The sequence below is a fragment of the Gobio gobio genome (assembly GCF_949357685.1).
Source record: "Gobio gobio genome assembly, chromosome: 14".
Classification (NCBI taxonomy): Eukaryota; Metazoa; Chordata; class Actinopteri; order Cypriniformes; family Gobionidae; genus Gobio; species Gobio gobio.
This window is the reverse complement of record NC_137107.1, coordinates 19,887,129-19,914,865: the sequence shown is the minus strand read 5'-3', so window position 1 is coordinate 19,914,865 and position 27,737 is coordinate 19,887,129. Positions and strand designations below refer to the sequence as shown.

The window sequence follows — 27,737 nt, the reverse complement described above, 5'->3', positions numbered from 1 at the left end:
GGGGAGGAGACCGAAAGAAACACTGGGTTTACCGAAGAAAACCTGCTCCTGACCAGGTTAGGTTCACAGAGTAAGTTACCCTGGTTACTGAGTATAGGTTACCTCTCTTTCAGAAACTGGCTGGACTTACCCTGCTTTCTCGGGTTTGACATACCTTCTATTCTGAAACAGAAAACCCAGAGTTTCCCTCATTTCAGGGTTAACATACTTTTCACTTAACCTCCTTTCTGAAACGGGCCCCAGGAAAACATAAAAACAAAAAAAAAAGTCTAAACAAGACTGAACAAACCGTGACAGTACCCCGCCCTCCTGGAAGGCGCGTCCTCGTGCCATAAAACATCCATGGGGTGCGAGGATGGCGAGGGGGCAGCTTCCGCAGAGAAGGAAGCCTCCACGCCGGCAGTTCTGGGGACCAAGGAGGCGCCGACAGTTCAGGGTCACCCTTGGCTTGGCCACTATGGCTGCAGACGTATTCTTGGGAGGAGCCATGGGGTTATGAACAGGAGTGGGCTTTTTGGGCTGGAGCAGACTCATGAGCTGGAGTCCTCTCTGGATGCTGGTCAGGGGTTGGAGCCATCACTGGACACTGGTCGGGGGTTGGAGCCATCACTGGACGCTGGTCGGGGGCTGGAACCGTCACTGGACGCTGGTCAGGGGCTGGAGCCATCACTTGACGCAGGACAGGAACAGAAGTCCTCTCTGGACTCTGGACTCTGGACAGGGACGGAAGCCCTCACTGGACTCGGGACAGGAGACGGAACCATCACTGGACTCGGGACAGGAGATGGAACCATCACTGGACTCGGGACAGGAGACGGAACCATCACTGGACTTGTTGACTCTGCAGCGGCCTCATGGGCTGGAGCGGACTCTGGAGCAGGTTAATAGGTTGAAGCTAGCTCTCGAACTGACTCATGGACAGGACCAGATTCTGGAGTGGATTCACAGGTTGGAGTGGGCTCTGGAGCGAACTCTGGAGAGAACTCACAGGTTGGAGTGGGCTCTGGAGCGAACTCTGGAGAGAACTCACAGGTTGGAGTGGGCTCTGGAGCGAACTCTGGAGAGAACTCACAAGATGGAGTGGACTCTGGAACAGATTCATGGGCTGGAGTGGCTCTGGAGCAGACTCATGAGATAGAGCGGGCTCTCTTGTATTGATAAGAGCTGTCAAGTGTAGAGAAGCAGAGCCTTTCCTCATCACCACCAGTACTGATGTTATAGGAGGGTCTGCTGACTTGAAAATCAGATCCATACTAGTAGAAATAGACTTTGTGGACCTGTGTTTGGGGACCCTGAAGTAGACTTATGAGCAGGGAGGGAATCTAGACTCTTGAGCTCGCATGATGAGTGATGATGGAGCATGACCTGGGAGGCTTCCAGAGACAGGTGGAGATTCCGCTGTTATGACTGCTGACACCTGAATGACTGGCGTGAACTCGGGTGGTTGTGACTGAGGGGCGATGGTGTCTTCAATTGCTTCACCTACTGTGAAGGCGGATCCACTCAGCCACAGCACATATTCAATATATTGATCCAGGAAACATGTGGTAGCTGCCGCTGATATTTGTTGAAAAAGATGATCGTCCAAACCACTCCAGAAGGCTGATCATTCTCTGGAGGGTATCGTCGTTTCAGGGCACCAATTGGGAGAGCTCAAGGAACACCTCCACATAGTCTTCAACAGGGACTATGGTGACTGGTGAATCTGTCACTGTGCTCGTATTGCTGTCGGTTTTAAGGTCTTGATCTTCTGTCAGGAAATCACCAGACTCAAAGGCAGATAGACAGTGAAAACAACACAGGTGTATTGCAGTATTAGGATATAAGCACACAGGTAAGTAAACAGGAATATAGCAGGTTGGGGAAAATGACTGGATAAATAATAGAAGTATTTACTGTGTTGCAGGTGGAGATCGTGGATACATGGATGGTGAACGTGGAAAGCACACACGATGGTCCAGACAGGTGAGTATACTGGTAAGTAAGAGCAAAGGCTTACTGGAGGGATCGCTTGAGAAATATAGACACAAGGAGCAGGTAGAAGATCGCTGGAGAACTACTGGAGAATCTTTGGGGAAACATCTGTAGTCCTTGATGTAGACCAGACAATCACTGAATGTGAAGTGTGTGCTCTTATAGTGCTCCAGATGGCATGTGTCCATCGCGTAATTGATGGCGTAATTGGTTTATTTTAATGCCGCTGGTCATCCAGTTGCCGGTGAAGGCTGGAGATGGTGGTCTAGTGGGTCACAGATGGTTGCTGGTTCGATCCCCACACTGTCAGTGTGTCCTTGAGCAAGGCACTTTACTCAACGTTGTCTGACAAATGCATATATGTAAATGAGTGAAGGTGAGACCCAGGAGGGATGCTGGGAAATGTAGTCTAGAGTGCACATGTGACAAATACATTAACACTTGTATGAATTAACAATAGTACATAATAGTCTATTCATAAATGAGCAGTAACAGAATAATATACTGTAAAAAGTTGTTATTTCATGATACCAAACCTAATTAAGTAATGCTAATCAACTGAACCTTACTGTAAAGTGTTTTGTTACATGATTATTTAATTCATCTTTAATTTATTCGATACAAACAACTCATAGGGGAGTGACTTTACAAACCAGCACAATGACAATTATATTTTCCTCTATTCCCGCACATTTGTCTTTTATTTTCCCAGAATAGAACAGTGAGAAACATTCTTTGCATATTTCTGGTGTCAAATAGACACTTATCAGAGTGACTCCTACTCTTCCATGATGACATTGGCAGTGTGAAAAGTTCAGATGTGCTTTTAATAAATTCATTAGTCAGTGTTTAAGCAATACAATGAATTGCGCCTTTAGAAAAAGATAACAAAAGGGTTAATCTTTTTTGTTTGCTATCTCTTTTACCCTCCCCTCCTTCATACCCCTATTTACCCTCCCCTTGTTCACACAGTTAATGTTTAATTTTTCTTAAGTGAGAATGCCTATAAACACATTGATCACGCTCAACCTTATTTGCTGTGCTCACATCATCAGCACTCCATTCACCACACACCTGACATCTGCAGCTGAGGGCCAGAAAACATGGGACTTCCAGAAGATGTTGCAAAAATTCTACGCTGGATATGGCTTCACAGAAACTACCTGATCATCTTCATCACCCCCCTTCTTATATTGCCCCTGCCGCTGGTCATCCAGACTCCAGTAAGTGCTTTTCTGCGGGGGTATTTTGCCCGTGAACATGTTAGCTAACATAGTTTCTTTATACATCTACATTTGGTTTCTTTTAATGGTCCTTTTAACACATTCTGTTAAAAAGTTCTACTAACTCTCATTATAGTGTTAGTCGAGTAGTAGTAGATTGGTAGGGTTAGGGTATGGATAAGTTGACATTTAGTTGCAAAGCTATATATAGACGGTAGAATGTCTGTTGGAGGACCATCACAATAAAGAGTTAGCAGATATTAAGCAGTCAGTCTACTAATACTCTAATGAAAGTTAGTGGACCTAGTTACTTATATACTTATAGTTAGTTGACTTAGTACTTATAGCAAAGTTACTTATCAACAGATCAACAGAATGTTGAAAAGGGACCATCAAAATAAAGCGTTACCCTACATTATTGTTGATTATTGATTTTTCTGTAATAGTCAAATGACTGAAATATGACAATGTGACCAAAAAAAATCTGTGAGGGCTGGACACTATATTTACTCAGCTTGCGGAGGTCATCCCCAAGTCACAAACAAAGAAAATGAAGACATGTGGCACACAGTTACTCAAGATCTTCAGACCAGGTTACTCTGACCTTGAGAACTTCAGCTGAAAAAATAATGCACAAAACTCTATTCGAATAAATTATTGAAATTGTAATGTTAATTAAAAAAAGAATTATCAGACATTTAAGACCCCCCTAAATTGCTAAACTATTACTATTAGCGTTATTTTTTGTATTTCTTTCGAAACAAAAACCTTACTCAAGACTGAATTGTTACACAATTCATTATGCACCATATTACTCATACTCTTAATAAAATGTTTAAATTAAGCCTACTGTATCGAATTTGATACACAGAATTTTAATACAACAGATCAAACCTGTGCTGAAAAACCTGTTGCACACAATATATACATAAGCAAGTTAAAGGCCTTTTAGTATAATTTTAAATATGTCCATATTCAGTTCGTGTCTTTTCTAATTTGTAGAAACTAAACAAAGTTTCAATAAACTGTTCCATAAAAAAAAAAAAACTTACATTTCATTTTTCAGGCTTTACAGGGTTAAACGTATAACACTGCCTTTTCTCCAGAGATTAAAAATCCTCCATAAAATAAAAGCATCCATAAAAGTAAATTAATTAAAACTGGTTTATAGTCGTTTATGGTCAAGGGTTACTTTTGTCAGCATTCTGAGAATGATAGATGTGTATAAATCGGTCTTCAAGAGATACAGTAGTGACCCCTGGTACCTTCACTAGATGGAAGAGATAGAATCAAATCCCACCTTTCCTCCCCTTTGACAACTTAAGATGAGATGATTGCCATAGACCTGGGATCTCTTCTTAGATGTGCAATGCATCTAATTCACATCCAATAATTCTCTTCAACAGAAATATGTCCTACAGCTACGTGAATAGGTGATGTATTCTCTTACCTTTTGACACGTATGACTCTTCTGTTTTTTTAGGAGGCAAATTGTGGTTTTGTCATCATCCTGATGGCGCTGTACTGGTGTACAGAGTGCATGCCGCTGGCCATCACTGCCCTGCTGCCTGTCGTCCTCTTCCCCATGATGGGCATCATGGAGTCTTCAAAGGTATCATAAAAATATCCATGATTAGCATTTTGTATTTTTACAATTTATTAAATTATAAAACAAGGATCTATCTATCTATCTATCTATCTATCTATCTATCTATCTATCTATCTATCTATCTATCTATCTATCTATCTATCTATCTATCTATCTATCTATCTATCTATCTATCTATCTATCTATCTATCTATCTATCTATCTATCTATCTATCTATCTATCTATCTATCTATCTATCTATCTATCTATCTATCTATCTATCTATCTATCTATCTATCTATCTATCTTATACCTAAATATAATGGGCAAGCTACTCACATAACAAGTGTTTATCATAAGTGATGATCAATTTTATTATTGTGGTAACAAGAACAAAAGGCATGGAAAACTACTTTAAAGTAATGACTGATCACATGGCCAGAGAGATTTACCTACATCAGCATGAGATCTATTTGTACAAGCGTTATCTCTAATGATTTGATAACTTTATGGTCCATAAAAGCAGTTTTTATGAACACCTTGGAACATGTCACCAGACTGTGATTTATCTTTATATCCCTTATCTTTCCATCTTTGACTGATTTTAGACACTCAAATCGAATGAGTCTGTCAATAAGGAAAAACAACCACAGCACACTGCACTGTATCCCATAATGCAATGCTCTCAACTTGATTTAAGTTTCCATCTCCCGAATGAATGGTTTTGAACATCTTGACCTTCTTTCTCAGATTGCCAACACATTTTTACACAAAATTGGATTAAAAATGCTTATTTCTAAGAGGTTTACGTTATACTACTTTTTGAAACGATAACCATTGTGTAATGCGTATACAGTTTCACATACTATTCTTTAAAACATTATACAGAATACTACAGAGTCACTAAGAGGATATGGTGATGGAAAAAAATATGAGATAGAAGGAAAAATTATATTTCAATCCTTTTGCTTTCACTTGCAAAACTGTCTTCTAATTGTCTTCTAAATAATCTAATGACTGTAAGCTGTTACTTTAAGTTAGTAGAATGTCTAAAGTGGACTATAGAAATAAAGGGTTCATATGATTTCCATCACAAAAGCTTTGTGAGGGAATGCAGTATTTTGGGGTGAATGCAAAAGTTTTGCATGAGAACACAAGCATTAAAATATATTTTCCCCTCCCTATCATCATGTCCATTTGCTGCGTCCATAGTATACACACTGTAAACCCTAATTTGAGTAGGGTAAACTTAAATTAAACAAATTAGTTCAGTCAAATAAACTTTTATGAGTATTTATAACTTTCTTTTTCTTTTGAGTTCACAAAACTGACACATTTCAAGTAATCTGAATTGTTTCATTGTTTTGAGTTGTAAGAAACTTTTTTATTTTAATTTAGACAAACTTACATTTAACTAAAACGGGACTGGGATTTCTATTTCCCAGCATGCTTTGACACTCGAATGGGAGAGTAAATGCTGTTAATGTTGTTTTGTTTGTGTGCAAGATTCATTAAATGGGAGATTTAAGAGTGTTTAACATTTTGCTATGCTAATTTAGAAGAGTTTCTGTAATGTTGGTTTTTATGGGGGGTTACCATCATGAGCTTTGTTTGAGAACAGATATAGTCTATGGTGAATGCTCTATACAGCCGTATTCATTCAGCAAATGCTATGCCAATGCTATCAACACATTGTTTTAGCAAGCTGCCAATTAGCAAGTTAGCATTTACTGAATTAGTTAACTCTAGCCAGGTTTCCACTACTAGAAACATTTAAGTTGTAATTATGCAATAATTTTAAGTTAAATGTATGAATTAGCTAACTCAAATATTTTAAGTTAAGAGCAATTAAAATGTATGAGTACAAAATTAAAATTTGCCAGTTCTGTTTACTTAAACTTTGAATTTCTTAACTTAAACATTTTGATGTAACTGATTACCTAAATTTTTTTGAGTTTTGACAATTTATTTGGATTTACACTGTAGTATACCGTAAATTTTTTTGAACCCAACTAGAACTAAATATTACGTGTTCTTTGTGTTTCAGGTGTGCGTTCAGTACCTAAAGGACACCAACATGCTGTTTATTGGGGGTTTGCTGGTGGCTATAGCTGTTGAACACTGGAATCTCCATAAGCGCATCGCTCTGAGTGTCCTCCTGATAGTTGGAGTTCGGCCTGCTTTGTAAGATCACACACAATGAAATCTTTCGCTTCAGATCTGTCTCAATCACACAATCACTTGTTTTTTTTTTTCCTCTGTCTGTCAACTTCTGCAGGCTGATGCTGGGGTTTATGATCGTAACAGCCTTCCTCTCCATGTGGATCAGCAATACGGCCACCACAGCCATGATGTTGCCCATTGCTCAAGCTGTTCTCGAACAGCTCAGCACCACAGAAGGAGAATCTGATGAGAAAGAGCTGAGGGAAGGCCAAGATAATCAAGCGTTTGAGTTGACCGAGGTCAACATCAAACAACCTTTGGACATTATCTCTGGAGACAAACCCAACAGTATGTCTGACATGTTGACACTTTTAAACTTTATTTCATTATTATAATGTTAGCCTGTGCATCTTTTTTTTTTTTTTTATAACTTTAATTTATAACTGACTTTTTGGCAAAAAAACACACGTTCAAATGCATTTTCACTATCTTTCTTACTACAAACTTTTTTCTGATGTCAACCATATGGCAAATAGATTTAAATTTTATTGGCTGGAGCCCCGCACATGACATGCAAGAAAAAAAGTAAAGCGTGCGCACAAGTTACTAATTCGTTCCCTCGATTTATAAATCATGCGCACGATTTACTATTTCGTTCCCTCTATTTATAAATCGTGCGCACGTTTTACTAATTCGTTCCCTCAAATTGCTAAATCGTGCACACGATTTACTAATTCGTTCCCTCAATTTATAAATCATGCGCATGATTTAGGAAATCGAGGGAACGAATTAGTAAAACGTGCGCACGCTTTATAAATCGAGGGAACGAAATAGTAAATCGTGCGCACGATTTAGCCTACTAGTTTTTTACTGCATGTCATGTGCGGGGCTCCGTAGTCATGATATAAAAAAAATATATATATATATATTTAAATGCAATTTTCTTCACGTCATTTATAAATGACGATGTCCCGTAGAGGGTTAAATATCTCACAATGCGTCAAAACCTTTACAAATGTATCATGTGATTTGAAGCTTTGTTGTCGAAACATTTCTAAATTCAGAGGGTGTTGATCCTGTAAACCAATGAACCAGTGTCTAATATATGATTTGAACTGATCTCGGGACAGTTTTATAATGTAGACTAGACAGCAACACAGTGACGCTCAGATCCGAGCCACATCTGGTACATGTGGATTGCACGCATACCAGATGTGGGCCGGATCTGGGCGACACTATTTTCCTGTCTGAGGTCTTTTTTCAATTATTTGTAGATCACACTTTCATGAAAACATTTGCAATTGTTTGGGCTATGTTCTTATTTCCTTGACACTATTTTGACCGGCAGATGTTTTGAACACATCAAAAGAATTTATCATTTTGCAAAGCATTTGGTTCAATTGATTTGGAGTTTCGTAAAGCTCATTTTGACCACAAAGGATAACATAGGACGCAACATAGGACCCAAATTCTGTGACCTACCGAATTCTATGACCATAGTAGACGCTGTTGTAACCCTACCCCTACCCCTAACATCACTACAGTTCCTACTTGGGTCACAGAATTTGGTGTAACACTAGTTTTAGCCACCCGAATGAGAACAATACAGCATTTCCACTATTAACCAATAGAGGATGAGTGGTAATAAAGCACAGTCTTAAAACTTACATCCCACCTGTTCTTAATCTTGACAGGCAATCCAGATCTGGAGGCAAGAATCAATGCCCTCTCTGAATGCAAGAGGAAAGAACGTGAAGCAAAGTACCTTTGTCTCTTTAAAGGAATGAGTCTATCTGTGTGTTACTCCGCCAGCATTGGAGGAACTGCCACCCTAACGGGCACCACACCAAATCTTATTCTCAAGGGCCAGATGGATGAGTACGTTTGTCACGTATCCTGTATTAAAAATAAATTAATTTAATAATTTATTGATAAAAGATAAAAGAAGAAAAACTTTCCATCATTGTTTTGATAATAATCATCTTTAAGGTTAAAACCTTTTTGTTTTTATGCATTATTTTTATTTATTTTTATACCTACAACATAAAAATGTTGACATACAGCATTGGAGCCAAATTATAACATGTAGACACTTTTGCACTTTCTTTTATAGGATTTTTCCAGAAAACAATGATGTGATCAACTTTGCCAGCTGGTTCGGTTTTGCCTTTCCTAACATGGTTCTGATGCTTGTGCTGTCTTGGCTTTGGCTGCAGTTCATGTACTTAGGCTTTAAGTGAGTAACTTGCATCCTTTACATTAAACACAGTGTGTCCTAGATATACAGTGAGTGTTGTTAGTTAGATCAGTGGTCCTCAAGCCTTTTGACTCAAAGGGCTCCTATTATTCAACACAATTGTATAAAAAAAATGTTTTGGCTGCTGTAATTATGATTATGATTTTTCTGTTTAATTTCAGACTTTTTTATTACCAAGATTCTGATTCTATATGTCACTTCAATAGATTTAAGAGGGAAAATAGGATTTCATATTTTGTATATACACTCCTGGGGCAAAAAAAAAAAAAATTCTGTTTGGATTTCAATTGGCAAACGCTTAAGAGTCAATGATTGGATTATTGCTGTGATTATTGTGTTTCTAGCATGTTATATGTTTGGCAACAGTTCTTCTAACCCTAATCGATGTTAAACAACAATGTAGGAAGACACATCATGGCCATTATTCCAGGATGACAATGTCAAGATTCTTCAGGCTCAAACTGTGAAAGAATGGTTGGGAGGAATCATTTTCACACATTTCACACACTGAAAGTCTTTGGGATGTGCTGGAGGAGACTTTACAGAGTGCTGGACTCTTGCATTGTCAATACAAAATCTTGACCAAAAAAATTATGCACCTCTTGATAGAAATAAATGTTGTGATGAATCTTGACATTGTCATCCTGGAATATAGTTGCGATGCGTCTTCCTGCATGGTTGTTTAAGAAATGAAATGCTACACACTCCATCAATTAAGGTTAGAAGAACTGTTGCCAAACATATTACCTGCTAGAAACATAATAATCACAGCGATAATGATCCAATCATTGACTCTTAAGCATTTTCCTATTCTATATAAATCCATACATCAACTTTTATTTGGCCAGGCAGGGTATATCCACATAATTTCATTAAAATAATTATATAACATGAATTTAAGTCATATTGTGGTCCCCTTGAAGTTTGAGTTAAGTAGATGTACCTAAGAAAAATGTAGTCATGAAATGTTCTCTCAAAAGAAGCTTACAGGGGGAAAACCGAAAATAAATTTGAATGAGTTATTAATCTGAAGTTTTTAAGGTAGAAATCTGAGGTTGGTTTAAGCAGTCTCTTCATCCCCCCAGTTTGAAAGAATCTTTTGGCTGCGGTTCGAAGAATAAGGGAGACAAAGACGCTTACAGAGTGATGAAGAACGAGTATAAGAAGTTGGGTACGATGTGTTTTGCTGAGGGCGCAGTTCTTGGCATCTTTGTGATCCTGGTGATCCTGTGGTTCACACGAGAACCAGGCTTCATGCCAGGCTGGGCTAGTGAGCTCTTCAACAAAAACGGACAGTGAGTACACTTCACCCAAAACCCTTTTTTTTGTGTGAAAAGTTCTGGTCCTTACATATGAATTTCTTCCAATTTTCTCTTTGTCTCTGTAAAGATTTGTCACCGATGGCACCGTGGCCATTTTTATGTCAACCCTGTTCTTCGTCATTCCATCTCGGATAGACTTTCTCTATTCAATCAAATCGCATGATGAACATGATGAAGAAGCTGAAGGAGTTGAGCAGGAAGGTAAGGTGGTTCTGCTTTCAGAGTATTTGCACAGAATATTGTGCTATCAGTTTAAGCCAGGTCTTAAACCAGAGCTATGGTCCATCTGTTTTATAAAGGAGGAGCAAACCAGGACAAGAAGAAGAAGAAACTGAAGGGTACGCCCACTCTACTAAACTGGAAGGTGGTGCATGAGCGCATGCCCTGGAACATAGTCCTGCTCCTGGGGGGAGGATTTGCCTTGGCAAGTGGAAGTGAGGTAAGAGGACAACAGAAGAACTTATTACAATGGCTTTTAAGGAATTACAGTTAAAACTAGATTTTTTTTTAACATTTTCTGAAGAAAAGGAGAAAATTCTGAAGAGTGCTGCTCACCCATGCAAAACTCGCCACCACAAAGCTGGGGTTGTTAGCATCTTTGTATAGATTTTTTGATGATGTGTAAAATGCTGAGGGACAGATTTACTAACAGCTTGCGTCGACGCAAACCCTGTTTTGTCATTCAAAAACTACTGTCAGGATTTACTAAAGACACGCAGTGAAACATTAGCGCTGAAAAGGAGTAGACAGGGATTACTAAGGTTTGCGCTCGTCAATTTACTGGTATTTGCGCCATTATTTACAGCCAAAAAAAGGCATGTCTTAAACCAGACGCTAATTTGCCAATACATTCTTGGTAGATTGCGTTGGTCATTATGGAAATGATCCGGCTGCGTCTGTGTTCTATAATTTGCGCATCTTCAGTAGGCCTAGATCACACACAGTACTTTCCACTACCATCTGTGCTTTTTTGGAATTGCGCTCTCACGCTAATTTGCCCTGCTGTTTAGTAAATCTGGCCCTAAATGTTAAGTTATGGGCTTATATTGAATAATATAATAGCATAAGTTATTGATGAACTCTTTATTTCAATTGTCCACTTTAGACATTCTACTAACTACATTTGCAACTACATATCAACTAACTCTCATTAGATTATTAGACTGTCTGCTTAATATCTGCTAACTCTTTATTGTGATGATCCCCCAAAAAACATTCTACTGACTAGAAGTTACTTTGCAACTAACCTGAACCCTAACAGTCTACTAGTACTCTAGTGAAAGATGGTACTTATGCTCACAGAGACTGCATTAATTTGATCAAAAACACAGTAAAAACTGTAATATTATCACTTAATTCCGTTAAATTGATCAAAAGTGACCATAGAGACGTTGATGATGAACGTTCTATTCATCAAAGAATGCTGAAAATGTTTTATCGGTTTTCAACATTATCAATAACAACCATTATTAAATATAAACCATAAACCATTATTGCACAAATAATAACTGATAAAAAATTGTGGACCAAATAGCCACTAGTGTTTTTTGTACAGAACAAAGTTCTTGAAATGTATGTAATTATGAAAAAAATTTACAGTTAATTATTTTAATTTATTGACACTGGATTCCAAAGTACAAAGAAAAACATAAAGGGGACATACTGTACATGGATGTGATGTGTGGTGTAACGTGATGTGATGTGATGTGATGTGTAATGTTATAGGGATAGTTCACCCAAAAATGAAAATTCTGTCATCATTTACTCACCCTCAACTTGTTCCAAACCTGTATGATTTTCTTTGTTCTGCTGAACACAAAAGAAGATATTTTGAAAAAAGTTTCTAACCAAGCAGATAGAGCAACCATTGACTACCATATATTTTTTCCCCTACTAAGGGGAAGTCAATGGTTGTCTATGGTTGCTCTATCTGCTTGGTTACAAACATTCTTCATAATATCTTATTTTGTGTTCAGCAGAACAAAGAAAATCATACAGGTATGGAACAAGTTGAGGGTGAGTAAATGATGACAGAATTTTCATTTTTGGGTGAACTATCCCTTTATGTAATGTGATGCATGATGTGTAATGTAATGCGCAATGTTTGTGTAGGTGTCTGGACTATCTGTGTGGTTGGGTCAAAGCCTGGCCCCTCTGCAGACCATCCCACCCTTTGCCATCTCTCTGATTCTGTGTTTGCTGGTGGGAACGTTCACGGAGTGTTCCAGCAACACGGCCACCACCACGCTATTCCTGCCCATTCTTGCCTCTATGGTGAGTACACAACGTGCAGAAACCTACCACACCTATTCTACAACATACAGTTCATCCGGAAAGTATTCGCAGCGCTTCACTTTTTCCACATTCTGTTATGTTACAGCCTTATTCCAAAATGGACTCAATTAACTATGTTTTCCTCAATTCTACAAACAACAATTCAATACCTACAAACAATTCTACCCCATAATGACAATGTGAATGAAGTTTGTTTGAAATCTTTGCAAATGTATTAAAAATAAAAAACGAAAAAAATCACATGTACATAAGTATTCACAGCCTTTGCTCAATACTTTGTTGAAGCACCTTTGGCACAAATTACAGCCTCAAGTCTTTTTGAGTATGATGATATGAGCTTGGCACACTTATTTTTGGGCAGTTTCTCCCATTCTTCTTTGCAGGACCTCTCAAGCTCCATCAGGTTGGATGGGGAGTGTCTGTGCACAGCCATTTTCAGATCTCTCCATAGATGCTCAATCGGGTTCAAGTCTGGGCTCTGGCTGGGCAACTCAAGGACATTCACAGAGTTGTCCCGTAGCCACTCCTTTGTTATCTTGGCTGTGTGCTTAGGGTTGTTGTCCTGTTGGAAGATGAACCTTTGCCCCAGAGCGCTCTGGGGCAGGTATTTTTTTATCAAGGATGTCTCTGTACATTGCTGCATTCATCTTTCCCTCGACCCTGACTAGTATCCCAGTTCCTGCTGCTAAAAACCTTCCCCACAGCATGATGCTGCCACCACCATGCTGCACTGTAGGGATGGTATTGGCCAGGTGATGAGCGGTGCCTGGTTTCCTCCAGACATGACGCTTGCCATTCAGGCCAAAGAGTTCAATCTTTGTTTCATCAGACCAGAGAATTTTGTTTCTCATGGTCTGAGAGTCCTTCAGGTGCCTTTTGGCAAACTCCAGGTGGGCTGTCATGTGCCTTTTACTGAGGAGTGGCTTCCGTCTGGCCAATCTACCATACAGGCCTGATTGGTGGAGTGCTGCAGAGATGGTTGTTCTTCTGGAAGGTTCTCCTCTCTCCAGAGAAACACTGAGAGCCGAGAGCCGCGTCTAGACCGTTCTCTTTTGCGTCTCATGTTCACGCGTCATTTGAACATGAGAATTTAAAGAGAATGATCATTGCTGTTATTTTTCCACTAAACTATGCGTTCTGAATGGTTATCACACAAGCAACAGTGCTGTCTTCATCTGCACTGTGACAAAAGAAAAAAATAAGTAACCGAGTAGCTAACTTCCATAGACACATTGTGCTTGTGCTCTATCAAAGAAAACAGAACAGACAGCACAACCGCTGCGTCTCGGAGCAACACTGTGTTTTATTCCTCAAATAACCAGCGTATTTGAACGAATCAGAGTAAATTATTTATTTAAGCTACCCATTCATAAATACAGTCATTTGCTAAGTTAAATAAATGAACACTTTGAACGAATCAGTTGAATTCAACTCACTCCTTAATACAGTAGCTAATCTACTGGCGGTCTTAGTTTCATATTTTAAAAGTAGCCTATTATTTAATTAATTATTAGCTACTAATTACATCTTCAACAGTGTTCAACGTTACCAATTCTCTTTCTAAAAAAACTATTCCATTACTTATTACCAATTACTTTCCAAATCCCATATTAATCTCGACCAGTTGAAGATTCTTTCAAATAAATAATATAAAATTGCATAAATTATTCTTGAACTGACCAAAATATTTAAAGAGAGGTTACATTACAGTTTAACATAAGATGTACAATTTTGATGTTAAATCCATATTGTTTTATATAGAACTGTTGCAGTATTTGAATCACATCAGAAGTAGCTGTAAATTACAAAGAAATTAAGAGCAATTCCTTACTTTACTTTGCTACTTTACTATTAAAGTCATTAATTCATCAGTTAGTAATGCATTACACCAACACTGATTATGCAACTGCAGAGTAAATCCAACATGTCACATCTGAGTTGCATTAAGTGTAAATACATTGATGGATTTTGTTGAAACTGACTTTATTTGATTGGTAATAGACATACAGTGTTGTCTTATTCTGATTGAACTAATTGACTTAAGAATCTGACATAAGAGGACACATATGACAATACATTTAAAAATAATATTCATCTCTGGCTTTATTGTGTTATTTCAGGGTTTTGATCTTCTCTTGACAGAGAGACACATCCTGTATTTTATTGTGTTATGTTACATATTAATTGTTCTAGGAACCTCAAAGGATATTTACATTTTTGTGTATTTTTTGCTACTATATAATGATCATTAGTAGTGTAGGAAGAGACCAACATAAACTCAAGCCCAGGGGCCCGCAGACCCCTCAGTCTTGCCCTGATTCTATTTATTTGTGCTATTGCTTGTAATTTGTTCTTACTGACTGTTTACTTGTCTTAATATTTATTAAAATAATAAGACTTTTTTGTGGTGGGGCCAGTGTAAATTTTTGCAGGGCAAGTAAAAATCTTTGTGCTCTGACATGCATGCTGCGTGCCAATTCGCCTACTTATACTACGTCCTAAAAGCATGTACTCTTTTTGTGAAGAAAAAGTACATACTTTTGAGTGTGTAGCAGAAAAGTATGCAAGCTTTGGGACGTACTACTTCGTCATCTTTAACGGACTCTGTTGCTTAGTTACGTGCGTCCCGTCACCGTTTAAACTGCCCTGTCAATCATCGTCACAGTTCAAATCTTTCACATTCAATTTAATTTCCTACCGTATCGGAGAGAAATGTAGTAGCCCGTTGATCTGCCATTCGTGGGTCTTTAATGTAGAGACTCCTCTCATGTGTTTGCACAGTTAATGGCCAAACGTATCATTACAAAAGTTCTCAATGCTGTTGCAGGTGAAATATAATGTGGCTAACATTGAATAAATATCTTTTCGTCAGGTTAAATACTGATAATTGCTCACTCAAGCCCCTTTATCTAATCCTCTCTACTTAGCCATCAGACTCGAGTAACCGTCATGTTTGTAGTTTTTTAACACTTTTTATCTGCGTTTGTAGTTTTCGCAATGGGTTATGGGCAATATCAGCCGTTAGAGTGTGCATCGATCTGCACTTTGAATTCTGACCGGAAATAGTAGACCATCCGGGAATCTTTGGAATACTCTTTTCAACATACTACGATTTGGGACATACTAATTCTTTTTTCGAATACTATTTAGTACGGATAGTATGCGAATTGGGACGGAGCAGCACTGTTAACTGTGGGACCTTATATAGACAGGTGTGTGCCTTTCCAAATCATGTCCAATCAACTGAATTCACCACAGGTGGACTCCAATCGAGTTGTAGAAACATCTCAAGGATGATCAGTGGAAACAGGACGCACCTGAGCTCAAATTTGAGTGTCATGGCAAAAGGCTGTGAATACTTCTCGTTTTTTATTGTTAATAAATTTGCAAAGATTTCAAGCAAACGTCTTTCACGTTGTCATTATGGGGTATTGTTTGTAGAATCAAGGATATAATTTAATCCATTTTGGAATAAGGCTGTAACATAAAATGTGGAAAAAGTGAAGCGCTGAATACTTTCTGGATGCACTGTACATTACACACATGAATTCCTCTTAAAAGTGAATATCGAAGCTGAAGTGTTTAACTTGCTAACAAGTATGAAAGTGGTAATAATGTGTCGTCTCTACTCTCAGGCCACAACCATCGGGCTCCATCCTCTCTATGTGATGCTGCCCTGCACGATCAGCGCTTCGCTGGCATTCATGCTTCCTGTAGCCACTCCACCCAACGCCATTGCTTTCTCTTATGGCAACCTCAAAGTCTTGGACATGGTATGGTCGACTACATTTTATATGAGTTTTGATGTTCCATTATAAAGTTTAAGTGGGAATTGAATGTTAAATGTGTGTATATGGAAAACGAGTGGCTAATTGTATTTTCCTTCCGTCCGAAGGCAAAGGCGGGCTGCATTCTCAACATCATTGGCATTCTGTGCATCAACCTCGGCATCAACACATGGGGAACGGCCATGTTTAATCTAGGAACCTTTCCCTCATGGGCCAATGCCACAATGCTAAATGTCACACATACACCATAAACATCTTTACGTGGTTTAGTGAGAATACTGAAGGGAATGAAAGGGGGGAAAGGAAAGGAAGCTAATCCAAAAAATGCCATCATCGTATACATAACAGTGTCAGTGTTAAGAGTGTGTAGCGTCCGTCCCCTCATCAGTGCCCTATGGAGCAAAAGCTTAGTTTTTCTTAAAACCTCAGTTTTTCTCAGTATCTTTTCAAGCACTAAATTGAGTGGCCAGTGAGAATTTACAGCCTCCATTTAGTGTTCGGAATTATGCATCACTTATTTACATCTTTAAAGTCACTCAAGTATGAGGACTTTGTAAATGTGAGTTGGCTCTATGTAGCGCTTTAGCTGGCCCGATGTGGGTCAAATCTGACCCATGTTCAGGTTCATACAGAACCTTTTTTCTACATACTTTGTGGCTTTGGTTTTCACAAGTAGGTTTTCTGTTCTTCCATTTGTGCTGGTTCACGAAATTTTATTTAATTTATAGGGTCTGGATAAGACCTTTTTATATTTTAGATCCCTTTTTGGATCGCTGCCTATTTAATACATTTTAATACACAGTTGAATCATAAATCTTAATTTGTAGCACGCCTCTTAATTAGAAGTACTATAAATACTTCAGTGTAAATTTCACAGCAATTTTCAGAATGTGTGCCTTTTGTCAAATAAAACTAGTTTTGTGCAAACTTGTGAGACATGTCATTTACAGTACCTGCACTAGCAATATTGTTGATAAATGGGAGCATATTTAAGCACTGATGTCATAATGTCATTTAAGAAAAATTGCAACTTGGGACCTGCATTTGTTTTAGGTTTTTTCTTCATTTTATTTATAAAACAAAATTGTGTTTTTCAAAGATGCTGAACTAGGCTGCATTTCATGGTTTAAAAATGCAGAAAAAAACACCATTATTGTGAAATATTACTACAATTTAAAATAATGGTTCTATTTGAATATATTTTAAAATAAATCAAATGTATTCCTGAGCTGGATTTTCAGCAGCCATTACTTTACATTATCATTTGCGAAGGCACCTATTGAAATCGTTAGTGTTCTTATTATTATTCACCCATTGGAGTCTATGGCAGCCCATAGAACCACTTGAGTGAAAGTTATGAAATTTGGCACACAGATAGAGGATAGTCCCAACTGTCACATTGCAAATTTTGAGTCTCTAACTCAATCTCTCTAGCGCCACCACCTGTCCAAAGTTTGACTCATATTTATGCTAATAACTTTTGAACCATAAGGGCTAGACACAAAATTCAATTCAACCCTATGATGTCATTTTCCGTCATGAAAATTTTCCCGCCATTTTTAATTAACTGAAAAACCTACATTTGCGAACTCCTCCTAGGCCGTTGCTCCAATTTTCACAAAAATTGAACCAGATTTTACGTAGCGGTTGCGAAAATACACTTAAGGCTATATCTCCGCAATGCTTTATCGTATTCAAACCAAACTTGGTACATGTCATCCCAAGCATGACCTGAGGCCACACGCAGCGTTTCGGCGCAGCTCCACCTACTGGTCTGGAGATACGAAAAATAGCTATTTTTGCTTATAACTTTTGAAACTCACTCGTTAGATTCAGGACATCATGCCGAGTCGTCTGATGTCCAATTTCACCATATCGGCCATTTTGAATTATGTGCTAAAATGCTGTATTTTATGAATTCATGGACGGATTGTTATGAAACTCGGTATGGGTCATCAGCACAATAACCTGAAGGAGCCTGAGAAGTTTTGAAACAGTGCCACCTAGTTGATAATTTTTTTCTCCAAATGCTTATAACTCTGGGTGTGATTGACTTATTTCATGGAAGTAACTTTTTTTGTCTCCTGAATCCTTGCCGAGTCCAACGATATCCGACTTGCCAGGTTTCGGCGTATGGTTTGTGCAGCGTGGTATTTTAGCGCTTATAAAATGTTAGCTGATATCTTCAAAACCGCTAGTCCGATCGAGACGAAACCAGCGTCAGAAGTTCGGAAACATAGGTCGATTGCTAACTGCTAATACCCAACTGTCAAAATATTGATAGTTAGGGGTAGTAAAATCCAATCAAAGTCAGGTGTCAGTCATTTTTTACGTGTTTTTTCATATAAATGTCTATAACTCCAAAACGAAATGAGATCCTCACTCAGAGGACACACACAAAAAAATTGTTGGATTGTGCCTCTTGGTGGCGCTATAATAAAACAAAATATGACATTGGCTCTATACAACTCAATGTTTTAATGTGGGGTTTTAACATTTTTGCTTAAAATTGCTTCCAAATGTCATCACTAATTTTTTTCAGTTGGTCTGCTGCCAGTTTCCTTGTTTGCTTCTGTTGCGCTTGGCCCCGGTATTGCAGCTATATTTATTATTAATAATGCTGAAAACAGTTGTTCAGCTTAACATTTAGCTTAACCTTTTTTCCCCCCAAAAAACGTTGATAAATAGAAATTCAAATACACAAAATATCTAAATTTGCTAGTACTAAACAATAAGAATTTATTCAAAATAACGGTTTATAAGAAAAAAAGACAACTTCAGTAATTTCCAAAAAAATTCAACATATACATTTATTTCTCTTTTATTCCAGACTGGCGTTTGAACGGTCCAAAACATACGTTTTATTTTCTCCCCTCTCAAAATCATTTACAATAAATCACAATTATAAATAAAGCTGTTACAAGTCAGACTAGAAACATTTTTCAAGTTATTCCTCCATTTCACACACTTACACAAGTCCTTGAAAGCCTCTTCTTCATTCATAAAAATGAATGAAAAACAGGGTTTCTATAGATCATCCTCCTAAATGCACTTTTTGCACTACGAATACAAGGATCCTTGGATAAGACATTAAATCTGATGAGAAGAGACGCCATCTCTTGACCTCTTTGAACTAATCTTCTTTAGACAGCTGAAAACGGCTATTTCTTTCCTTTCGTTTTTTACAAAGACAAAAAGAAACCACACGAACCGGACGTTTGAAATGTCAAGGCTTGTAACGTGTGCCGTGTTCCCTTTTCGGAAGACGTTTTTCACAAACGTTGCTTTATCTACATCTCTCGTTCGCAGCATGAATGCTGCATAATCAGGAACTTTACGCATTTGAATGCAAAAGTTCCTAGTATCCGCAGATCCACAAACTCCTTTTGAATTGATTTGACTTCATTTTTTTGCTTGATTTTTGTTTTTATCCACACAAATAATCAACATCTCAAAATTAAGCAAGTTTGTTCACGTATCAAAATATATCTAATGCAACACAAATCTATCAATTATGTCAAGGTCTCACCATAAAATCATATATTCTATTCAGGATGAAAAGTTCACAAGTATGAAATTCTGATGTAGCTTATTCTGCCGGGGAAAGTAATACTCAACATCAACAATATTTAATGGTCTTATCTGTGTTAAACTGTGAGGACGGCGCACTTAGACGCCCCCCTCACACAAACACACACGCACACAATCATTGACTCAAAGCCCCCACACTAACATACACACGCACGCGCACACACGTTGAATAGCAAAACCTAAGTACCATTCACATTACAACGCCTTGCCCATAAAAACATGGGACAGGAGTGAATTTGCTCATGTTTGGGGTAAGTTATAAAATATAATATATATCTATATTTGCTGATGTGAACAATGGCAGTTTGAAACCAGAATAAGATAAGATATGTATGCATCGGACAACAAGACCTTATGATACGACACTCTAGATGTCAAAAACAGGCATGGCGCACTGCAGGCAGCCGTCTATGACACGGATTCGAGGAGGGCGTGACTGCTGGACAAAGACATGTGATTGGTTCTTAGGTCTGTCAGTCAAACTCTCTGCCTCAGTCCCGTCCCACAGCTGTCCTACGGGCCTCCGCTGTACGAGTAATCTGCTTTGTTGTGCATGACCAGCTTGTTGTCCACAAAGTAGAAGCTGTCGGACTGCGTCTCGTAAGGATGGACGATCATCTCACGGACTGAAATAAGAAAGAACACATCAGAGAGCACAAAGCACCATTAAGATATGCAAATAATGTTATAAGTATGAAGCTTTTTTTAAACACTCATAGATGCTGTTAGGTCAATGACATGTTCATTAATTTCTCAAAGAAGTCAAAGAGAGTCAAAAAACTGTTATAAACCTCATTAAAAGGATGAAATCCTTGAAATAGTAATATGCATGCAATGCATTATTTTCGGTTCAATTTTATAAATAATATATTCAAATACATATGCAGCGTATATATAAATGTATAAACATTCAACCGATTTATAAACATTCATTAACATGCATATACATATAATATATGCGTGTCTATGTGTGTACATATATACACCGATCAGGCATAACATTATGACCAGGTGACGTGAATAACACTGATTATTCTCTTCATCACGCCACCTGTTAGTGGATGGTATATATTTGGCAGCAAGTGAACAATTCGTCCTCAAAGTTGATGAAGCAGGAAAAATGGGCAAGCGTAAGGATTTGAGCGAGTTTGACAACGGCCACACTACAGTGTGATGGCTAGACGACTGGGTCAGAGCATCTCCAAAATTGCAGCTCTTGTGGGGAGATCCCGGTCTACAATGGTCAGTATCTATCAAAAGTGGTCCAAGGAAGGAACAGTGGTGAACCGGGAACATGGTCATGGCTCATTGATGCACGTGGGGAGCGAAGGCTGGCACAACAACCAGTTTGAGGTGTTGACTTGGCCTCCAAATTCCCCAGATCTCAATCCAATCGAGCATCTAGGGGTCAGGACTAAAGGATCTGCTCCTAACATCTTGGTGCCAGATACCACAGCACACCTTCAGGGGTCTAGTGGAGTCCATGCCTCGATGGGTCAGGGCTGTTTTGGCAGCAAAAGTGACCAACACAAAATCAGGAAGGTGGTCATAATGCTATGCCTGATCGGTGTATATATATATATATATATATATATATATATATATATATATATATATATATATATATATATATATATATATATATATATATATATATATATATATATATATATATATATATATATATATATATATATATATATATATATATATATATATATATATATATATATATATATATATATATATATATATATATATATATATATAATGTTCAAATTCATAAACAGTAGGGTGAAGTTACTAAAAAATTTATTAATGCAGAATATAACTAAATATTTGCACAGGCATCTGTATTTTAACTATATACCACAGGAATAAATGACTAACATTTCTTAAATTTTAAGAATATTTATACACTGTTTTTACAGTATTGTGATCAAATAAATGCAGCCTCTGTGAGCATACAGTAAGAAATAAATCTGTGAGACCCCAACCTCCGTTTACAATGTTCATGGCACTTACTGAGATCCTCTGAGAGCGGCGGGAACTCATAGATGTGCTCACAGGTGTTCTTGCTGCTGGGGATGCAGAAGCCAAACTCAAAGTCGAAGCTCTTCAGCAGCTGTTCACGGAAATAGTGCCTCTCGATCATCCGGAAGTTATTGATGGGGATGTCCCCTACTGTGAATTCAACACTAAAAACACAGAAAAAAGGGTAGACAAGATATTCAGTTCAGAGGTTTGGCTCTTCAGTGTTCATTTATGTATAGTTCTTCACTTGTGTAAATTTAGATGGCTGTTTACTTATTACACTTCCTCCGACTGCTCGGCATTCCTTTCCTCGGTGTATTACGTGAACTAGATTCATTATTTATAATGAGAAGCTTATTGCATCTACCTCTACATTCTGCCCTTTAGCATGATTATGTGATTTATTCGACAGGTTTCATTTTTGATTATTATATCTAATAAGCATGCGCCTGTTGTAGTGGAATATGAGACGGCTCCACTAATGAATATCAACTGTCGGTCCTTTCATATGCTGCTGTGTTTATTTTCTAAATGTTTAATCTCTTTGCAAGAGAGGACAATATGATAGGACAGGACTATAGTGATGAACTAATAATGCAAACATGTAATAATATTATGCATGGGTTCATTTTTTAGTAACTTCACTCTACTGTTTATTTTAACAGACATTTGAATTGGAACCAATATAGTTATGATTGGTTGAACTTGACCTTATGGTTATCTAGGAAATAAAAAACATTTTATATTTCAATATATATTACCATAACTTATTTCTGCGATTCTTTCAGAAATAATTGTAATATGCTGATTTGGTGCTCCAACATATTTTATAACTATCAATGTTGAAAACAGTTGTGCTGCTTAATATTTTTGTAAAAACACGGACACATTTTTCAGGATTCTTTGATGAATAGAATGGGAATTACATGAAATAAAAATCTTCTGTAACTTTAGAAAACGTCTTTACTGTCCTTAATGAATAAAATTATTAATTTCTATTCTATACACACACACACACACACACACTGGCCACTTTATTAGGTACACCTGTTCAACTGCTCGTTAATGCAAATACATAACCAGCCCATCACAATAACATGGCAGCAATTCAATGCATTTAGGCATGTAGACGATCTGCTGAAGTTCAAACTGGGCATCAGAACGGGGAAGAAAGAGGATTTTAGTGACTTTAAAAGGTGGCATGGTTGTTGGTGCAAGATAGACTGATCTGAGTATTTCAGAAACTGCTGATCTACTGGGATTTTCTCTAGGGTTTATAGAGAATGGTCAGAAAAAGGGAAAATATCCAGCGAGCAGCAGTTCTGTGGGCGAAAATGCCTTGTTGATGCCAGAGGTCAGAGGAGAATGGCCAGACTGGTTCGAGCTGATAGAAAGTCAACAGTAACTCAAATAACCACTCATTGCAACCGAGGTCTGCAGAAGAGCATCTCTGAACACACAACATGTCAAACCTTGAAGCAGATGAGCTACAGCAGCAGAAAACACTGCGGTGCCACTCCTGACCGCTGAGAGCAGGAAACTGAGGCTACAATTCACACAGGCTCAATAGAAGATTGGAAAAATGTTGCCTGGTCTGATGAGTCTCGATTTCTGCTGTGACATTCAGGGTAGGGTCAGAATTTGGCGTAAACAACATGGATCATGGATCATGGGTGCTGGTGGTGTAATGGTGTGTGGCATATTTTCGTATCATAAGGCACACTTTGGGCCCCTTAGTACCAATTGAGCATAATTTAAACCCCACAGAGTATTGTTGCTGATCGTGTCTATCCCTTTATGACCACAGTGTACCCATCAGTGTATCTCACAGCATCTTCTGATGGCTACTTCCAGCAGGATAACGCGCCATATCAGAAAGCTCAAATCATCTCAAACTGGTTTCTTGAACATGACTGAGTTCACTAAACTCAAATGGCCTCCACAGTCACCAGATCTCAATCCAATGGAGCACATTTGGGATGTGGTGGAACGGGAGATTCACATCATGGATGTGCAGCCGACAAATCTGCAGCAAAGGGGGTCCAACCTGGTACTAGCGAGGTGTGCCTAATAAAGTGGCCAGTGTGTATGTATATTTATGTACTGTACTTACGTGGCTCCAACTTGACGTAGCCGTAAGAAAGCCGGTGTAAACTGATAACGTACAAACCGTCCAGCGTTTGGATCAACATCTCTTTTATCCCCTCCTTTATCTGAAAAAAAAACACCAGATAAACATCACAATGAGAATTAAAGTTATGACATAATTGAAGTACAGGTATGTCTTCATTTGCTTATGATGATTATGTAACCAAGTGTTAGAATCGCTAAAACAAAACAGCAGAGATTAGCAGACTTTTTTGAAGCTGTGAATGGGCAGTTTTTTTTTTCCACAGCGAATGCACATCATTCACTGCACATTACTTCATGAATCGCATCCGATTTCAAACTTCCTGTGACCGCAGTACCACCTAGTGGGCAGAAAATGACTAATGCCCCTTTATAACTCTGGAAATCCTTAGACTTTTTAAAAGTAAATAAATCAATAAATCAATAAAAAAAATACCTTGTTTTACCTAGTGAAATAAAACTTGGTACGTGCGGAATCGATTGAAAACTCTCAAAAACCTGAACTGCTCTGCCTAATATTGTGCTTGTGAAATCATTCAAATCTTCATATTCTTTTGATCATTTGTCTGTTCAGACTGCAGATGATGTGCTTTACCCCATGATTGCAGCTATATTATTTAATTGTTTATAAACTGTAAAACAATAACCATAAAATGAATAGTAATAAAGGGACCCATGAGTCCTCAAAGGGAATAGTAAAACATGGTGTCTATAAAGTCCTGGAATAATATTTGTAATATACAAATGTCAAGTCAAATTACTTGCTAAATGTTAATAATGTAAAAATGTAACCTCATGCTAACAAACACCTTTTTAGTGTCAAAATATATCTGATATATTAGCATATCACATCTCAATGCTGCAGCGGATTATTTGACTTTATATGTAACAACACACTCAAACTTTCTTTGCGATGTCAAATGTCAAGCCCAAAAGTTTGTTACTCAAAAAGGCTAATTAAGCCGCGTTTCCACCGCAGGAACTTTACCCCGGAACCAGGAACTTTGGGGGGGAACTCGGTGTGTTTCGACCGCAGGAACCAGGGTCTAAATGAAGTTCCGGGTAAATATTTCCCCCTCCAAACGGCCCTGCTTGCGAGGTGGGACTTTTCAAAAGTTCCCGAACTTTCGGGGGTGGGACTTGGGCGCTGAACATGCTGATTGGTTGAGCTCTCGCAGCTATTTTTTTCTTCCCACCGCCATATTTACAAGTCTTTTGCGAGGTTCGTTCCGTGGGTTTTGCGTTCAGTAAATATTTTTTTTGCAACAATGGAGTTCAACAAAAAATTCGACCGATGGACCGACGACGAGGTTCAGGCTTTATTGAGCATATAAGCGGAGGAGGACATCCAGCGGGAACTGGAAACGGCGACCCGCAATGAAAAGGTAACGTTATAACTGAAGATATCGACTCGGTTCCAGTCACACTGGAAAACAGTGCAGAGAGAAGTTGAAGAAATTAGACAAGATTACAAGAAATTAAAGGATCATAACAACCGGAGCGGTTCCGACCGGCGTACCAACAAGTGGTATGACCGCCTGGACGCGTTGCTGGGACACAGACCGTCCTTTTCTGGTGCAGCGGTAACGAAAGACTCGGCTAGTGCGTTGTTGGAAACCATCCAGGAATCCGAGTGGGTTGAAGGTAAATATATCATCTTGGTATCATCTATTAAACTCGTTGCAGTGTTTAAACACGTTGCAGTAACTTTTTTCAACGTGCTTTTCCAGACGTAACGAGTGGCCCTGATGAATCGCAGGCAACGGAGACCAGCGTGTTTTCCCCCGCGGTCACCAGTACGTTATAAAGCTGACAAAAATGTGTATATATTTTAAAACTGATGTGTAATCCTTAATGGTTTTGTTGTTTTTAATTGTAAACTTAAATTGCCCATGATAAAAATTGCACACTGGGCATTGTTCAAGCTGGGCAAACAATTGTTCATTATTTGTAGTGAAAACACTTTAAATAATTAATTGATGGTTTCTATTGTTTCATGGTTGCCTTGTGTATTAATTTCCATGTGTTTCTGTGCAATTTTTCTACTTAGGGAAAAGGAAAAGGGACTGTGACTTTCTTGATGCACTGAGGGACATGGATCGGATGCTAACCGGGCTGTCCTGCAGCATGGACAAGAACAGCCTGACCAATATATTCAGCTGTTACTGGAGAGCCAGGCCGAGGAGAGATGAGGAGGCAAGAGCTGGCATTCCACCAGTCAGAAGCGGAAGAAAGCAGACGGCAGCAGAGGGACAGTTTGTCCAGTTGTTCAAGAAGTAGCCACAATGACCAGCCGCTTGAATGAAGCATTTGCACTACCACATTTGTACTTTATATATTGTACTTGTTGGCACAGCTCTTGGAAAGGTTACTGAAAAATACACTTTTTTTTATATTGTTGTTTTCACATTTTATATTTTCATTTTATTGTTCTAGTAATTTATTTGTCTTTGCACACTTTTATTTTAATTTTGTAAGAACTAATCTGTCTAAAATAAAGTAAAATGTGTAAAATGTCACTGTGTCTTTAATTTCCACATTTTAACTATATAACCACATTCTAATTGTATTCATATAGTGTAGGAAGCAAATAAAAGGGCTGCTGCTCGCAAGTCTTTCTGAATATGCACATAAACATATCTAGAAAACCCAAATATTATATTTTTAAATGTATAACTATGTGAATGTAGTATAATAACTTATAACCACAACTTAAGTGAAGCCATAAGTGTGGTCCTGCTTCATTTCAAATTTGAGGAAGAAGTCTCTAAAATTATGCATTTAATGAAGCATATTGTAATACTAGTCATGTGGTTTATTTATTTTTTTGTGAATGTTAAGAGCTGTTATTGTGATAAAAAAATAAAATACTTGCAGTCTAGTACCTAATCTTTCAACTGCTTAATTCAGTCTATTGTTTTCATTCAATTAACTTTTCACACATCTGTCATGAATGACTGAAACCTCATTATCCTTTTATAGAAAATGTTTTGTTTTGGAATTGAGCTATTACAACACATTCAGATTTTGGATTGCCCATCATCCCATTTTGCATTAAAATGGTCAAACCAGGTGAAAGTGCACGTTTAAATAGGCAGTGTTGGTAATGTGTGTACATATAATCAGCAAAAGCAGCGCTGCTTGCATCACCTACACTTGTTATTGTTGCAGACAGTATCGCGCAAAAGTGATTACTGTCCGTCGGTGACTGGGAGGAGCAGCCGCGCGCATTCCCACGTCACCGGACTAATTTGCCTAATCTCCCCGGTACTTTAGACCGCGGTGGAAACGCAGATTGTAGCAGATCTGGGGGAGAAAAAGTTCCTGGTACAAATAGTTCCGGGTAATTTCGGTGGAAACGCGGCTTTACA

General features: G+C 38.2%; 2 protein-coding genes across 2 annotated transcripts in view; one reads left to right on the top strand and one right to left on the bottom strand.

Annotated features, from left to right (window-relative positions):
- Positions 1–3,077: 3,077 nt before the first annotated feature.
- Positions 3,078–17,535, top strand: slc13a2 (solute carrier family 13 member 2; the record flags this gene model as incomplete). The annotated part of the gene is made up of 12 exons (XM_079834534.1): positions 3,078–3,197; positions 4,681–4,809; positions 6,834–6,970; positions 7,065–7,297; positions 8,644–8,827; positions 9,063–9,185; positions 10,292–10,501; positions 10,596–10,729; positions 10,828–10,967; positions 12,641–12,802; positions 16,459–16,596; positions 16,719–17,535. The coding sequence occupies 12 exons, from the start codon at positions 3,078–3,080 to the stop codon at positions 16,860–16,862; spliced, it is 1,854 nt and encodes a 617-aa protein (XP_079690660.1). The 3' UTR covers positions 16,863–17,535.
- A 149-nt stretch (positions 17,536–17,684) lies between these two features.
- The window catches only part of unc119a2 (unc-119 lipid binding chaperone a2), a 36,328-nt gene continuing 26,275 nt past the window's right edge, over positions 17,685–27,737 (bottom strand). The window contains exons 3-5 of the mRNA XM_079835913.1: positions 24,350–24,449; positions 22,228–22,400; positions 17,685–20,828 (exon numbers count right to left, since the gene is read on the bottom strand). Of these exons, the coding sequence (XP_079692039.1) occupies positions 20,716–20,828; positions 22,228–22,400; positions 24,350–24,449 (386 nt within the window). The 3' untranslated portion in view covers positions 17,685–20,715. The remainder of the gene's footprint in view (positions 20,829–22,227; positions 22,401–24,349; positions 24,450–27,737) is intronic.